The 17,500-nt window shown below is 43.7% G+C and overlaps 1 protein-coding gene across 10 annotated transcripts in view; it reads right to left on the reverse strand.

Annotated features, from left to right (window-relative positions):
* Positions 1 to 17,500, reverse strand: part of LOC147027664 (uncharacterized) — a 161,768-nt gene that overhangs the window by 30,767 nt on the left and 113,501 nt on the right. For 7 of the 10 annotated variants that reach the window (XM_085877202.1, XM_085877201.1, XM_085877198.1 and 4 more), the window contains 5 exons: positions 12,050 to 12,184; positions 11,648 to 11,910; positions 9,455 to 9,514; positions 9,109 to 9,254; positions 8,818 to 8,866 (listed from right to left, as the gene is read on the reverse strand). In XM_085877202.1, the coding sequence (XP_085733328.1) occupies positions 8,818 to 8,866; positions 9,109 to 9,254; positions 9,455 to 9,514; positions 11,648 to 11,910; positions 12,050 to 12,184 (653 nt within the window). Of the gene's footprint in view, positions 1 to 8,797; positions 8,867 to 9,108; positions 9,255 to 9,454; positions 9,515 to 11,647; positions 11,911 to 12,049; positions 12,185 to 17,500 lie in introns of all 10 variants that reach the window. The other 3 variants (XR_015057172.1, XM_085877196.1, XM_085877199.1) reach the window with 3 other exon arrangements.

Consider the following 17,500-nt stretch of genomic DNA (forward strand, 5'->3'; position numbering starts at 1 on the left):
ACCAAGTATCATCAAACAATAGACCTGCATATGGTGTGGAAATGATGATGCCATAGGTCACATGATGTGGCAGCCATATTGCATAAAAAAAAAATGAACCTTATCCAATCAAAACAAAACTTCACACACAACCTCTACCCAATCATGGGCAGTGTCCAAATTTTCAATGCCAAAGGTCACGTGGTTTGGCAGCCATGTTAATTTGAAAAACAAAAATTAAAAAACTTTTTTTCGCAAAACCCACTGAACAGATCAATATGAAACGTATTGTGTTACATGGAGCAAGGGCAGTGGATCACAAATGCAAAGATTCGCATTGATAGCTATTGTGGTTTCTAAAATATAATTTTTTAATGTTGTCCTTGAATCCAATGTGGCTGCTACACCACGTGATTGATGACTTCATTTTAAGTCAAATGTATGCAGCAAGGGCAGTGGATTACAACTGAAAAGTATTGAATTGATCGGTTAAATGGTTTCAGAAAAATAATTGTTTAATTACTTCTTTAAAACCAACGTGGCTGCCACATGTGACCGATGAGGTCATTGTTGAATAAAATATTTGCAGCAACAGTAGTGGATAATCACCTCAAAACCTCCAATCAAAAGGCTAAGCAGTTTCAGACATATATATATATATATATATATATATATATATATATATATATATATATATTTAATACGATCGACTCACCATGGAGAATATTTGTTGAAAATTTCAACATCATCGGTCACATGGTCTCGCATCCATGTTGGACAAAGAAAAAAAAACTTATCCGATCAACACAAAACTCTAAAGACATGATCGGCCACCCGTTCTGAATTTGATTTGATAAAGATGACATTATGGGTCAGATGTCCGATCGAAGCAGGGTCGTATCGAAGCAGGGTGGTATGGTTTTGTTTTTCAGAGAAATTTCACAAAATTTTTGATAAATATGACATCAGAGGTCACATGGTGTGGCAGCCATTTTGGAAGAAAGAAAAACTTTGAACCTTTGTATCTCCAAAACTGCTCCATGGAAAAAATTGAAACTTGGCACATGTGAAGTACAACCCAAGGGAAACAAAAGTGATGTTTTGATGCGATGTTGCTTCGTTATGACATCATAATTGCATGTCAAATGCTTTATCCAATCAGTATGAAAATTTTTGAGAGTCACCTAGGACTAAATTGTAATTGAAAAAAAATTTGATGATTTCATCAGTCACATGGTTCGGCAGCAATCTTGTTTTTAACAAAAAAAAACCTTCAAAAATCTTCTCTGTAACGGCTGAACAGATCGGGGCGAAACATTACAGGAATGATCTATCCATGAGGAACAAAAAGTTATCTACCAATGACATCATAGGTCACATGGTTTGGCAGCTATGAATTTTTTGAAGAATAAACGTTTTCAAATCTTCTTCTCCAGAACGGCTTGGCAGATCAAGGGGAAACTTCACTTACATGTTCCCCAAACCTTGGAGGTGGCTCATACGCATGGGAATCACAAGCAGCACACGAGGATCTTAACTCCATTAACAGGATTTATTCCTGAACAAATACAACGATGGAAAATTGATCTGACGGAGGGTACGATGGTGGGATGATAGGGGGAAGAAAAGGGATTCATTGAATAAATAATTATATGCACAAGAATAAAATGTAAGAAACCGAAGGCACTTCACACCGGACTCAAGCACAGGTCAGGTCAGGTATGGGAGCATGCGCCAGAGCAGCGCATCGCTGCGTCCACTTTCCACCAGCAGTCCAGGGGCCTCCGTCTGGCCATCCCCAGGCAGATGCCTGGCCCATCCCCATCTCCTTGAGATGACGATCAACCTGCTGCAAACCTGAGGCACGTGGTCAGACCATTGGAAACCTTGAGGCACGTCAAGCACAGACGAGTAGGGAAATGAGAAACCTGGTGAGGCCCAAGCTCTGGTGGTATGATTACGAAACAGGAAGGCAAGCAGTCACGACTATGGCACATGGGCAGGATGGACAGGCAAGCAGGAATGAGAAAGGAACAGGGAGAAGGCAGAAACACGAGCAGGTCAACCGTTCCTCTCAGGCAATCAAACTGTCCTCTCTCTGTCTCCGGCATGATTCCAACTCTCTTCCCAGTGCCAAACCAACTCTCCCTCATGTCTGAGTCAGATCAACCCATCCCTTACAAGGTGATCCAAGCTCCTCCCTTCCGGGAGCGATGAAACTCCACCCCTCGGTAGGTGATCATAACTCCTCCCCGCTCTCTTTCCTGGACGTTGCCAAGGCTCCACCTCGGTGCCTCATACGGAGATTACAGAAGGCTGCACGAATGATATCTTAACCTAAAACACTTCTGAATTATTACAACATACTGTTGTGGGCCGAGGTTCGGTGGCGATAAACGACCACTAGGTGGAGCAGTGGAGTCATCTCCCACCGAACACCCGGAATTTAGGTCGTGACTCTCGGACAATTCCGAAATGGGGTAGGGTCAATAGCCACATTTCAATATACCTAAGTACCCACGTCGTCAAATTACCGGGGAAGTCACACCCTCGGCCGACTTTGTCCAAACCGAGTCGCTGTCACCGACTCAGATCCGGCATAACCGAGCGGGAGTGAACAAAGCCGCGCCGGTCCAATGACAACTTACGGCACCGACATCCTCACTAATTCTCAATACGCACCATGCTATATGGGAGAAAGCACAGAAAACGAGCTGGTACATTTAACAGGGGTTTTATTTTACAATAGGAAGGTAGACACAGAGCAGAGTTATAACGAATAAAAGAAATAAAATTTACAAGGAACACAGTCACTTGACAGTTTCTACTTACAGACGGGGCCCACGGACACACACACACACACACACACACACACACGCACACACACACACACACACACACACACGCACGCACGCACGCACACACACACACACACACACACGCACGCACGCACGCACGCACGCACGCACGCACACACACACACACACACACACACACACACACGCACACCCAAAAGAAAATGGACCCCGTGGGTCTTTATTCAGTCCTCCCGCAGGGACGTGTGCAGGGCGATGAAAGCCCTGCACACGTCTATGCTCGGAACGCATGCACGTGAGGAAGGCCGATGGTGGATGTAAAAAATGTAAAAAAATGTAAAAAAATGTAAAAAAAAATGTTCAAGATGTAAAAAAAAACTAACTATAAAGAAACTTTGCTGCGCACACACGTAATTCCCGTTAGACATAGGGGGTGGATTCTCACTATAAACAAATACTTATCGAAATAACTGAACTGCGGGGACTGCTGTTTGTTTGTGTGCACAAGTCTTCCAAATCCATAACAATACCACCCTCCGTGTCCATCCATCCATTGGGACCATACTCTGAACAGAGCGTCGGTGCTGCCGAAGCAGTCTCCTGGGCTATTGGGCACAATCCTGGATGGGTCACCACTCCGACGCAGGATACTCAAATGGATCAATCATCCCAGCAAGCTGGTACTTATGCTGACCTCGGAAGGATGACAGGCTGAGTCAACCCCGCCTGGTATTAATTCAATAGCAGAGCGTGATTTGAACTCACAACCTGAGGATCCCAAGCCCGCCACCTTAACAATTAAACCAACACCAGGCATACCCTCCATATGATACACATTAAGACGAGACAATTCTTAAGCTACGTTTCAAACATGGACCAGACTACTTCACACATTTCTATCTGTACTAAAGTAATATCTACCACCCTACAAATGTAACAGCTCTCACCGCTGTTTGTCTGTCTCTCTATCGATGAGCAGGATATCTCAAAAAGTTATGTCAGATTCAGATGAAACTTCGTGGACAGGTTAGGTGTGTGACGAGGATTAATCAATTAGATTTTGGTAAAGATCCGGATCTGGCTACGAGAAATTATTATTTCCCAAGTAATTCTTCACCAGTGAGAGATAGAGCCAAAGACGTTATGTAGCATATTTCAAAACATTGTGGACGGATTATAACAAAACTTGGTGGATGAGTTAGGTAGGTGACAAGAACAAACTGATTAGATTTTAATTAAGGTCTGGATGCAGATCCAGCCTGTCAGTGGCCTACAAAACGTAAACTATTCAGCCTGGCAGGGCTAGGTGCTCCACCGACACGCAAACCGAAGTCTGACAACTTTTACCCTGCCCATCCAAAAGATCTCTGTTCACGTCAACAGAAATTTCTGGTGAGTCATACATGAACAGCAAAGCAAATTTATGGTGCATTTTTTAGTGCTTGCCCATCTGCATATCGGTAATTAAACAAAAGTCTTGTAAATACAGCAGAGGCTGTTAGCACGAATGGAAAGCAACTGGGCATAAAGCAATAGCTTTTTGAGCTGTGGTGAAACACGAGACGAGAATTTTCACTTGGCGAGCTTGACTCATCGTAAACACAGTCTGGCACCTATGGAGCAGTAAATGATAAATCATGCACGATTGATTAGATTCCTGGAACTCAAAACAACCCGATTAAACTTGATTGATTTTTTCCATTAAGGTTACACTTGAATGCGAACACGTCTTTCAGACAATAAACTTAAAATCTATTGAAACATTGTTCTCACAAGAGGTCTCCGGTTTCTCTCTGTCTCTGTCTCTGATCCGTTTTGACAGGTCCCAAACACGTTCAGTGGTAGTGTTGCTCTCTTGGTCAATAACTCCACTCCGAATTGTCCACTGTCCACAGTTACCCTTTCCATCCCTTTGGCTCCATGCATACATCTCCACAACCACCTATTGTTTCTCAGTGTAGTGTATTTAACCACCGAATGATGAGGACTCTCTCTACAACTCCACTTCTTCTGACATGGATCAACTCATATATGCCTGGTGTTGGCTTAATGGTTAAGGTGGTGGGCTTAGGATCCCCCTTGACTGTTGAATTAATAACAGGTGGGGTTGACTCTGCCCGTCATCCTTTCGAAGTCGGCAAAATGAGTACCAGCTTGCTGGTATCCTGTGCCGGAGTGGCGACCTGTCCAGGATTGTGCCCAATAGCCAAGGAGGCTGCTTAGGCAGCACCAACACTCTGCACAGAGTATGGTCCCAATGGATGGATGGATGGATCAACTCATAACCATCAATACAAACACTCTTCCTCATCTGCAGCAATTTCCGCCACTGCAATGCAGCTGATGCTTGCTGCAACTCTGTGGGTCTGACACAATCTGTAAACTTTCCAGCCTGGATTTCAGCAACTGATACATCTTCCCTTCTTAAGCTGGGAATGATGAACTTTCTATCCAACCTTTCCTGTTCATCCTCTACCCATCCTGGCTCATTTGACTGTTTTACTGTCAAAGCCTATATCTCTTTGGCTATTGGTCGACAGCAACCCAAACGCCACATAATCTATCCGTTCGCACAGGCCCACTGGTTGGGACTGCATTCTGCCCTTTGACAAAAGGATTGGGATGCTTTCACAAGAGCCTAAATTCTCAAGCACAAATCTTCCAAACCCATCTGCAGCTTTCCTATCTATCCCCTCGGCCCAAGTACACTGAATCTTGTGGCTAGGTTGTTGCAGTCAAATAGCTTGCTTTGCAAACATGGAAGGCTAATTGAACTGACAGCAAATTTGGGTCACTCGAAGGCTCACGGCAAGTGTGTTTCCATCCTCAAGCAAGCCATAAAAAATCGAATCTTTCCATTCTCAAACATGACCTTTCCAATCAGTCTTCTCCCTCAAAGTCGTGGTGGTGCCTTGTCATATTTGTACATGGTGTATACTCCCACCCCCCCCCCCTGCACCCTACCTCAAACAGCATCACAGCAGACTGACTGCTCAAGTTAAGGAAAAATGTCTCAACTCGGTGTTCATCTCAAAATGTTGTGTTCCCAACCCATTGTTCTGTCCCTATCAACTTACCCTCTCACATTGCACCATATCTCACTATATCCGAGAAAAATCCAAGGAAATGTACGCCTCACCCTGTCACTCCAGAATGATCATCAAACAAACCTAACTATCCATTTCCATGGGGAGCCACTGGAAGAAGTTGTATCTTGAACATCTTAGCCTCATCATCAGCCATGACCTTTCCTGGGCTGACCAGATCACAAAGCTGACCTTCAAAGTCAGCCACAGGCATCTTCTGTCATTTGGCAATGCTTGAAAAATCAGAAATGCTCACAAACTGCAAGGCCTTTCTCCGAAGGTCAAAGGAATACTGCTCTTCCCTGTAGAATGGCACCGCGGCATCACATCTCGTCTCTCCAAGCAGCTGTGGATTCTAAACTTCTCAACATTATTGGTAACTCTTGTCTCATGCCTCCTTGCTGTGAGTTGTGTGTTAGCTCTCATACGAGCCTCCACCAAGGTATACAAAAAAAAAAAAAAAAACTCCCGGAATGAGGCCGAAGCACATGGCCTGATGCTCTCTATGTCGTAGTCAGTTCCAATGGCCTCGGTCTTTCGCTGCCTCTCCTCCAGTCTAGTTCCCTCTGCTCTCTGTCCTCCAACCCTCCCCCACCACTCCAACCTGCCCACATTCTTCCAGTAACCCCTCCTGGTTACACTCCCAAAATCCAGGCTGAACATACATCCCAACTCTTGTTTCTCTTTTCTCACATTTATAGAACCACATTCCTGAGACAACTCTGTCCCACTTTTCCCTTGAGAGCTTCAGTGGGTGGTGCACTACCTTCTCACATTATTCCCTCATCACTGCCTGCAGTCTTTTTGACCACCATAACATGGGCTGGCCCAACCCTCTTGCCAAACCCATTCTAGCCCAACACAACCCAACCCTTAACCTTTTCCCATCAGTCTCCTCGCTCTTCCATGATCCTCGATGTGGTATAGACATTAAAAAAAAATGTATGCAATGTATGCAAGTCAAATCCCCCAAACTTGTCAGACATCAGAATAAAAAACAAGTAAAAAAAAAGACATAAAATGTCATAGCCCCATTCTCCCGTCCAAAGGCAAAACCTAGTAACTCATTTTTTGATCAAAACTGAGCTAATACTAATTTTGGAGTTACGAGGTTATAGGCTTCATGTTAGTGTATAAGTTATTGTAATTTGTTCCCTACGTAAGCTTGTACGCTCATGGCAGGACCTAGCAACTCCTACAGAATTCGGTAAATACCACAAAAAAACCTAGTATCTCAATGGACCAATCTGATGCCACGCTTTAGTCACATGACATCGAAATGGCAGTGCTCTAACATCTGTAAAGGAATAATCGAATCTTCTCGAATGCATACGGCTTTAATATATATAAAAACAGTTTTTCTTTGTTTTCTCAAAATCAATTAAAAGTGAGTTACGAGGTTCTGCCTTTGGACGGGAGCATTGTTCTTGTAATTTTGCTGTACAGAGTTAAAGTGCCAACCCATATTTATGCACAACTAAAATTGTCGCCAGTCTACCAGTCAGCCATCTTTGATCAGATCACAAAATAAAGTGAGAGGCATGTGTATGCCACCATATACTGTGCTTGCGCCAAGCTTGAACAAAATCTGACCATGCATGCCTGAGAAATGGCTGGGGACACATTTAAGCAGCAAAATGGTCGCCAGTCAGCCATGTTGGATCTGATCTCAAAAAGAAATGACATGCATATGTAAGCCTTCAATCCTTATCTGTGTGCCAAGTTTGAACAACATTGGTAAATGCATGTCGGAGAAATGGTCGAGGACGTGTTCAACATCGGGTATTTTTTACAACTAAAATGGTCTCCAGTCGGCCATCTTGGATCAGATCTCAAAGAAAAATGACAGGCATATGTAAGCCATCATTCATTGTCTGTGTGCCAAGTTTGAACAACATGGTAAATGCATGTCCGAGAATTGGTTGAGAACATGTTTAACCTTGGGCTTCTTTTTACAACTAAAATGGCCACCAGTCGGCTATGTTGGATCTCATCTCGAAAAAGAATGATGTGCATATGTAAGCCATCATTCATTATCTGAGTGCCAAGTTTGAACAAGATCGATAAATGCAATTTTGAGAAATGGTTGAGGACGTGTTCGATACTGGGGTTTTTTTTGTTTTTTTTTACAACTAAAATGGCCGCCAGTCTCCCAGTCAGTCATCTTTGATCAGATCGCAAAATAAAGTGAGATACGCATGCATGCCATCATATACTGTGCCTGTGCCAAGTTTGAACAACATCGGTAAATGCATGTCCAAGAAATGGTTGAAGACGTGTTCGACACCGGTTTTGTTTTTTGTTGCAACTAAAATGGTCGCCTGTCAGCCATGTTTCATCGCATCGCGAAACAAAAATCATGTGCCTATGACACCATCATTTGTTGTCTTTGTGCAAAGTACGAATATAATCGGTACAAACATGTCTGAGATGGTAGCGGATGCACGCGCGCGCGCACGCACACACACACACACACACACACACACACACACACACACACACACACACACACACACACACACACACACACACACACACACACACACACACACACACACACACACACACACACACACACACACACACACACACACACACACACAGAGACCAAATCCATCAGTTCGTGTTTCGGACCAAGTCCAATGACGGCTCATAAAACATGCAGAGTATTTTTACATGAGGTCATAATATAAAGGAACATTTTCTTTTATCTTGGGCAAAACCTGATGAGGTGCCATCACTGTTTAGAATGAAAATCATTAAAAGTTACCCATGGAACAGTGATAGTAGTTTAAATCGAGTGAGATTTAAACTGACAAATTATGTAGTTTCAGCTTGCTGTCACGTTCAGGGCTTTGCAACAATTAACTTCAACAACAACAGAAAACAACGAGGACAACCCCCCCTCCTCCCCACCAAAGACTGTTCGCTCTTACTCTTCAGTAATGGTGGTGCTCTGGATTTTTCGCTTTGTACTTGCCGCCACTGTAACACACACAAAAACAAGCTTCAACCATAATAAGTTAATTTCTTTGAATCGTAACCATGTTCATGGTGTTCAGGCAAAACCATCTCAGCCACAGCAGGCTCTGACCAGGGTTAGGATCGATATATGGGACAGATAAACTTTGTACAACTGAGAGAAGAATTAAGCAAGCAAAGAGAAAATCTGCCCATTAGCCAAGCCTTGCACTGAAGAAACCAAATGCAAAATAGGTTGGGTTTACCGGCTTCTCCGTTTGACAACTCGGTGTCATCAGAGAGTGAGCAGGTCTTGCTGTTATGATTGGGATTCAGAGCCAAATGGCTGGCCATGCTGTCAAAGGAAAGCCAAGACTGCTGAAGTCCACATGAGCACTTCGCTATCATGTCACTATATAAAAATGAACAGCAGTAGTCATGAGGAGATGCATGGCCTGGGACGTGAACTATAACAAGAAAAACTCAAAGAATTGCAGAGAACAAGCTGTGAAATTTTTGAACATTGAGAAGATCAGTAAGTTTGATCATCCAATTCAATAAAGTTGCTTCATTGCGTGAAATCAGGTAATCAAATTATGTGCATATGTTTACCATGCTTTCCAACAGAACGGCTTGTACATCAAATATTTTGGTTGCCTTGTGGTGTGTGCACTGCAGAGAAACATACGTAAAAAGCAATAAACAACAAAGAGGCAAAAACAAATGGTAAATAATGAATTAATTACTCTCCTACACCAACTGAGACCCTGTTCTCACACTTCCACACTTCCCACACTTTGTGCTGTTGTGCATCTGTTTGTTATCATCCCACTGTTTTCCTTTTGACCCTATTTTACATTTGATCCCTTCTGTTCTTTCATGAACCTTGATGATACCGATACTACTACTATCAACTACTACAACAATTAGTGGGCCAAATTATTACCTCGTGGGGTCTGCTGAGGAAGGATTTTTGCCCTGTCTTTTATGAACTGGCTGGTCAGGCCTGATAAAAATGACTGAAGATGACAGGAATTGGTAATTTAGTCAGGGTGCCTGAGATAGCTCACATACCCTTCATGATGGATTTTTTAATTCCAGTACAAAACTGGAGGTCTACATTGGCAGCACAAGGGAATAAAAGTATAACAATGAAATAGTGTTATCCACTCACATATCCTCGTGATCCCTTATGGTGGACATTTCATCGTTCCATTTTTACTACTAGTGAGGGGTACTATGGGATCTATAACGTCCAGCAAGTAATGCAAGCAGAATGGGCACCCAGTTTAATGTCCACCCGAGACAGGTTACAAACATTGATATATCACAGAAACACCAGGAAGAGAGTTTACAGCTCGGCCGAGATTTAAACCCAGGTTATATAGTTCAGAGGCAAATACGCATACCTCCAAGCTATCCTGCCAACTTGTATCATAATCCTCAATATACCTTCCCCGTGAATAGCACAAATTTTACGCCAACATATCATGCAGGCAGATTAAATCTGAAGCAAGCAGCAGCTTCTTCGCTCACTGCAGATCTGGATAAAATCACAAACTGGTCCAACACGTGGAACATGTCTTTCAATCCAGACAAATCTCACACTCTCACTATGTCTCTTCGAAAGGACCGTTTACAAAACCCCCCCATCCACTTTCTCAACAATCCTCTGGAAGAAGTCTTTTCTTTCAAGCTTCTAGGTCTCACTATCTGCCATGACCTTTCCTGGGAAAGTCACATTTCCAACCTCGCCTCAAAAGCCAGTCGCCGACTGGGAATCCTCCGTCGTGCTAAGTCCTTCCTCGGCCCTCTTGAGCTCCTGACCACTTACAAAGCTTTTGTCCGTAGCCTGATGGAGTACTGCTCTCCCCTCTGGGCTGGTGCTCCTGCCTCCCACCTTTCTCGGCTTCACGCTGTAGAAACCAGGGCATTTAAGATCATCGGCATCTCCCGCAATGAAGCTGAGTCTTTGGGCCTCTCACTCAATCACCGCAGGTTGGTCGGTGGTCTTTCTGTCTTCTACCGACTCCTCTCCAGCCTTGCCCCCCCTGCTCTCTCTCTGCGATTTGTCCCCACCACATTTCCACAGGGCGCTCAAGGTCCGCCAACAACCCCTTTCTGGTAAAACTACCAAAATCACGAATCACTGCTCATCTTCACTCTTTCATTCCTCTTTTTTCCCGCCTTTGGAATAAACTTCCTCACTCTATTCTTTCCCATTCTTCCCTCCAGGCTTTCAAAACAGCTGTTCACCACCACCTCTTATCTTCCCCCATCCAAATCCTCGATCTTTTCTAGCCCCGATAATCCACCCAAGCCCACTTCCTTCATTTCTCCTGCTTTCCTTCCTGAAAGTCCCTGAAATGTCCATCTTCTCTTCGCCATGTTCCCCGTCCCATCCCCATCCCTCTCCCTTCCACAGTTCACCTAATGTGTCTGTTCCCCACTGTTTTGTCCCTTCCACTCCCGCCCCTCTTGTCTCATGCCTCCTTGCTGTGAGTTGTGTGTTAGCTCTCATACGAGCCTCGACCAAGGTATACAAAAAAAAAAAAAAATCTATACCAGAACAAATAAAAACATTTCTATTAGAACAATTCTTTCATTACCAAAAGCTCTCAAACAAAACAGGAAAGGAAAAGAATGCAAGAGCAAAAAATAAATTAATTAATTAAACGACATGTTGGTGGAGTTTCTGAAAAGCCTAAAATCCAAAGTTCACAAAAGCTGCTACTATATCAAGTAAATAATGTTTAAATACTATATGCAATTTACTCGACAAGTACTGAGTTAGACAATGCTTACTTGATCATGTGTTCCGCAAAGGATCGGCTGCAGCTTGTGCTGTAGCGGCACACTGAACAGTGCACGTACGTTGGGAAGTGATTCGCAAAGTTCTTCACCTCCATGGTGCACTCTATGCATGTATTCGTATTTTTGAATCGTTTCCAAATCATCTTTCTCAATTGCGATTTTGAGAGCTGACGCACTGCACATGCATCCACAGGTGACATTTCTATTGCAAATCTTGACTGACGTCGATTGAAGAGGGAAACCCGAAGAATAACCTGGAGTAAGCACACCATTGTTGAAGACATCTCACTGGACATCAAAGCAAAATTGACATATTATACTCGCAAACTCTTTGTCTAAGCGATTCCAGCAAGCTCGGAAGAGCTTGCTAATCGTTTAGTTTAAAGCCAGCACCTTGGTTCCAGGTTGAAGTCCTTCGAGTATAACAGGTTTTTTGTGTGTCAAGTGATCCATGGCCTTGTGTTGTTCTTTCGAGCTCAGATTCAGAAAGTTCAGACGACAATTGCTACAATGATGAACACTGTTTTTCTGTAAATGCAAAGTTAAACAATTATTACTGTAAAAATATTACACACACATAGCGAGAGAGAGAGAGCGAGAGCGAGAGAGATGACAAAAGTAAATAGACACCTTAAATTTCTTCATTTCATCTGTATAATGCAGTTTTACTCAGTGATTTGTACTAATATTCGACTATTTCTTTGCAGAAATGAGTTCCTGAGTCTTGTATGACAATTAACTGTGCCTCGAACCCAGGGGCACACAAACTTTCCGGTTTTCAAAGAGGACGAATTGTTGGCCAATCGGAATGTGGCGTCATCCAGCATCAGATAGCTTAGTACAGAGTTTCTCAACCGGGGGGCCCGTGGCCCCCCAAGGGGGCCATCGGCCTTCGACCGGGGGGCCATGAGCGGACGCCGAAAAACTGCGATTCAGAATGCAAAGCTTGTAATGTACAATTAAGGTGATGAGTCTCCGGTCATAGTGTCAAAGTAAAAAGGGTAGATGAGTTTAACCACGATTTTAAAAGAGAAGGCGGTGCCCACAGAGCATTCATAGTAAACCAATGTTTAAAAAATGTTAGAATTTTGTTTTTTTCAATTTTTTTCTCAGATGTCGAAGGTTCGAAAATGGAATGACAGCTATGTCAAGTTTGGATTCACGAATGTCAGTCGAGATGACGTGGACTGCGCGCAATGTCTGCACTGCTCGGTCGTGATGTCAAATGCGTCACTACCTCCTTCCAAACCATCGCGACAAGATGCATCCCGGAAGGAAGGAAGATAATATCGACGCTCTGTCTGCGAAACGATCACGATATGACCGTGAAGCGACACTTCCCAAATTTGGATTCCGGCCAGAAGAAAAACCTGCTCTTCAATCCAGCTACGAAGTGGCATACCGAATTGCAAGAAGCCGCACACTATTGCTGAGGACCTTATCAAGCCATGTACAGAGAAAATGGTGGAATTGATGATTGGACCAGAGCTGAAAAAGAAGATCCAGCAAGTTTCGCTCTCTAATGACCCGACGACGGGTTGGCGACATGGCCGCTGATGTGTGCCGTCAAGTTTGCTCCAAAATCAAACAAAGCACGCTCCAGGCAGCCTTCAATTAGACGAGTCTACCGACACCACCCTGGAGAGCCAGTTGATCGCCTTCGCTCGCTACGAGAGAAAGGGAAAGATGAAGGAAGAGTTCTTGTTCTGCAATACCCTACCAACCACAACGACAGCGGCAGATATCAAAGCTATTGTGGACTCTTTTTTTTAAGTTAATGGACTCTGTTGGCAGAATTTCAAGCACATTTGTACTGATGGTGCCCCAGCGATGGTCGGCGTCAGAGGAGGGTTCGTCACGCTTGTGAAGAACGAATGGCCCCATGTGACGTCCTCCCACTGTTCGCTACACCGATACGCTCTTGCGTCAAAGACTCTTCCGCCTCGTTTGCTGGAAGTCATGGACGTCGCGGTCAAAGTGATTGTCTGCTAGAATGGAAGTCTGGCAGGCACGAATCAAGGCCGGGTCCACTGCCTCATTTCCTTTCTTGGACGAGCACCTGCAGATGCAGAGGATTAAGCTTCCCGTCGGCATCAAAGATTGCATTACTAGACATCTCGACAATCTATCCGCTGAGTTCAAATCGTATTTCGACGATGCACCTTTGGATGTTCCGTGGCACAAAGACCGGTTTAACACCAAAATTGAACCTACTGAAAACGAAGCAGAGGAGCTGGCAGAGTTGAAGGTTTCAAAAGCAATGAAGCTGGTCTTCAGGAACAAAGAAGACCACTCCACCTTCTGGTTGTCTGTTCAGGATGCGTATCCACTACTCAGCAAGAAGGCATCCGTAATGCTCATTCAATTCGCCACAACATATCTTTGTGAATCTGGATTTTCTGACCTTCGACCATTAAAACGAAGTCCAGAAAGCGTCTTGACGTTGGGAACGATATTCGCCTTTCTGTGTCCAAGACGGAGCCGGACAGAAGAGGCCTCGTCAGACAAGCCCAGCAGCAAGTGTCTCATTGATTGTATTGCTAAGAAAAAATGTTTACTTTGATTTATCTTTTCAGACTGAGTAAATAAATTTCATAAAACGAAATCTGCATCTTTTATTGAAGGGCAGGGGACCACGAATGTTAAGGGACTTGGTAGGAGGGCCATGGGCCATCAAAGGTTGAGAAATGCTGGCTTAGAACCTTGGCATTCCGCTTTCTACGGTCAATCGGGTGATTGTGCAATTCACCAGTGAAGGCAAGGAATCCACAGCTTTCCATTCTGGTTGATCTGGGCCTTCAGAAAGATGTCTTCGAGCTGTCAAGCGGTCCATTGAGAAAACTCCCCGTTGCAAGGCAGCAGATGTTGCAGAGGAGGTCCAAATTAGCTCAAGAACTGCCGTGCGGTACCTTCATCAACTGGGCTACTCTGAGAGAGCAGCGAGGAGAAAAACGTCTTCTTAGACCAACCGACATTCAAAGGAGAAAGAAGTGAGCTGACGAGATGACCAACAGACCCTTTGAATTTTGGCAAACTGTAATTTTTTTTCAGATGAGTCCCAATTTGCTCAATTTTCTGGCGGACATGTATGGGTCTGGAGACTTCCCAGTCAAGAGGTTTCTTTGAACCGATTGCAGCCAACTGTCAAACACAGTTGTTTTTCAGTGATGGTGTGGGGAGCAATCTGGAGCACTGGTCGGTCAGAGCTTGTGGAGTGTGTTGGCAACATCAACACACATTTCTATCCTTGAGGATGGACGTCTCCCTATCTTCTCCACTGGTCAAAAACAACATTCTGTTCATGGAAGATGGAGCTCCATGCCACACTGCAAAAAAGACCAAAGAATGGCAGGACAGAAATGGGATCAAGCGACTTCCATGGCCAAGTCAGTCTCTTGAGATGAATCCCATTGAACATCTCTGAGCTGTATTGGATCGAGCTGTGCGGAAAAAAAGTACAGGAAACCAACATCACGGGCAGAATTGCAAACCCGTTTGCGTGAAGCCTGGGCAGAAATCCCACAAGAGAAAATTTCAGAACTCATTAGTTCTATGCCTGGAAGAATAAAAGTGTTGAACTCTGCAAAAATGTGCAAATCACATTGTATGGCAAATCCACCAAATACTGGTGTATTTTTAAAAATGGATCAAATGTACTTCAAATGTTCAATAAATAAATTCTTTAAAATCATGGTGTCGATTTACTTCTGTCATGTCTCTGTACATTTATGTATATGTATTTATGTATATGTCTATTTACTTCTGTCATGTCTCTGTACATTTATGTATATGTACAGAGACATGACAGAAGTAAATAGACACCATGATTTTAAAGAATTTATTTATTGAACATTTGAAATACATTTGATCCATTTTTAAAAATACACCAGTATTTGGTGGATTTGCCATTTGCAGAGTTCAACGCTTTTATTCTTTCAGGCAAAGAACTAATGAGTTCTGAAATTTTCTCTTGTGGGATTTCTGCCCAGGCTTCACTCATCCACGAGAGAGGGTACTGGCACAAGAGAGGGGAGAGAGGAGGGGGCGAGAGAGGGGTGGGGGGGAAGGGGGTGAGAGGGGAGGGGGGTGAAAAAATGCCCCAATCCAGTCATCCTTTACGCACCTACGGGCAATGTATATATATACAGTGGGGAGAACAAGTATTTGATACACTGCCGATTTTGCAGGTTTTCCCACTTATAAAGCACGTAGAGGTCTGTAATTTTTATCAGAGGTACAATTAAACGGTGAAAGACGGAATCCAAAACAAAAATCCTGAAAATCACATTGTATGATTTTAAAATAATTAATTTGCATTTTATTGCATGAAATAAGTATTTGATACATGAGAAAAACAGAACTTAATATTTGGTACAGAAACCTTTGTTTGCAATTACAGAGATCAGACGTTTCCTATAGTTCTTAACCAGGTTTGCACAGACTGCAGCAGGGATTTTGGCCCACTCCTCCATACAGATCTTCTCCAGATCCTTCAGGTTTCAGGGCTGTCGATGGGCAACACAGACTTTCAGCTCCCTCCAAAGATTTTCTATTGGATTCAGGTCTGGAGACTGGCAAGGCCACTCCAGGACCTTGATATGCTTCTTACGGAGCCACTCCTTAGTTGCCCTGGCTGTGTGTTTCAGGTCGTTGTCATGCTGGAAGACCCAGCCACGCCCCATCTTCAATGCTCTTGTTGAGCGAAGGAAGTTGTTGGCCAAGATCTCGTGATACATGGCCCCATCCATCCTCCCCTCAATCCGGTGCAGTCGTCCTGTCCCCTTTGCAGAAAAGCATCCCCAAAGAATGATGTTTCCACCTCCATGCTTTATGGTTGGGATGGTGTTCTTGGGGTTGTACTCATCCTTCTTCTTCCTCCAAACACGGCGAGTGGAGTTTAAACCAAAAAGCTCTATTTTGGTCTCATCAGACCACATGACCTTCTCCCATTCCTCCTCTGGATCATCCAGATGGTCATTGGCAAACTTCAGATGGGCCTGGACATGCGCTGGCTTGAGCAGAGGGACCTTGCGTGCGCTGCAGGATTTTATTCCATGACGGCGTAGTGTGTTACTTCTGGTTTTCTTTGACACTGTGGTCCCAGCTCTCTTCAGGTCATTGACCAGGTCCTGCTTGTAGTTCTGGGCTGATCCCTCACCTTTCTCATGATGATTGAGGCTCCACGAGGTGAGATCTTGCATGGAGCCCCAGACCAAGGGAGATTGACTGTTATCTTGAACTTCTTCCATTTTCTAATAATTGCACCAACAGTTGTTGCCTTCTCACCAAGCTGCTTGCCTATTGTCTTAGAGCCCATTCCAGCCTTGTGCAAGTCTGCAATTTTGTCCCTGATGTCCTTAGACAGCTCTCTGGTCTTGCCCATTGTGGAGAGGTTGGAGTCTGATTGATTGAGTGTGACAGCTGTCTTTTATGCAGATAACGAGTTCAAACAGGTGCAGTTTTTGCAGGTAATGAGTGGAGAATGGGAGGGCTTCTTAAAGACAAAACTAACAGGTCTGTGAGAGCCAGAATTCTTACTGGTTGGTAGGTGATCAAATACTTATTTCATGCAATAAAATGCAAATTAATTATTTAAAAATCATACAACGTGATTTTCAGGATTTTTATTTTAGATTCCATCTTTCACAGTTGAAGTGTACCTATGATAAATATTACAGACCTCGACATGCTTTGTAAGTGGGAAAAACTGCAAAATCGGCAGTGTATCAAATACTTGATCTCCCCACTGTACATACATATACATAATCATCAATAAATATATATTGTTATGGCTGTGAAAATTCGCAAACCACCATTCAGGGCCCGTAGGTGAGATAACGCTAG

Source organism: Eptatretus burgeri, chromosome 4 (assembly GCF_056783735.1).
Source record: "Eptatretus burgeri isolate ZD-2024b chromosome 4, Ebu_testis_v1, whole genome shotgun sequence".
Taxonomy (NCBI): domain Eukaryota; kingdom Metazoa; phylum Chordata; class Myxini; order Myxiniformes; family Myxinidae; genus Eptatretus; species Eptatretus burgeri.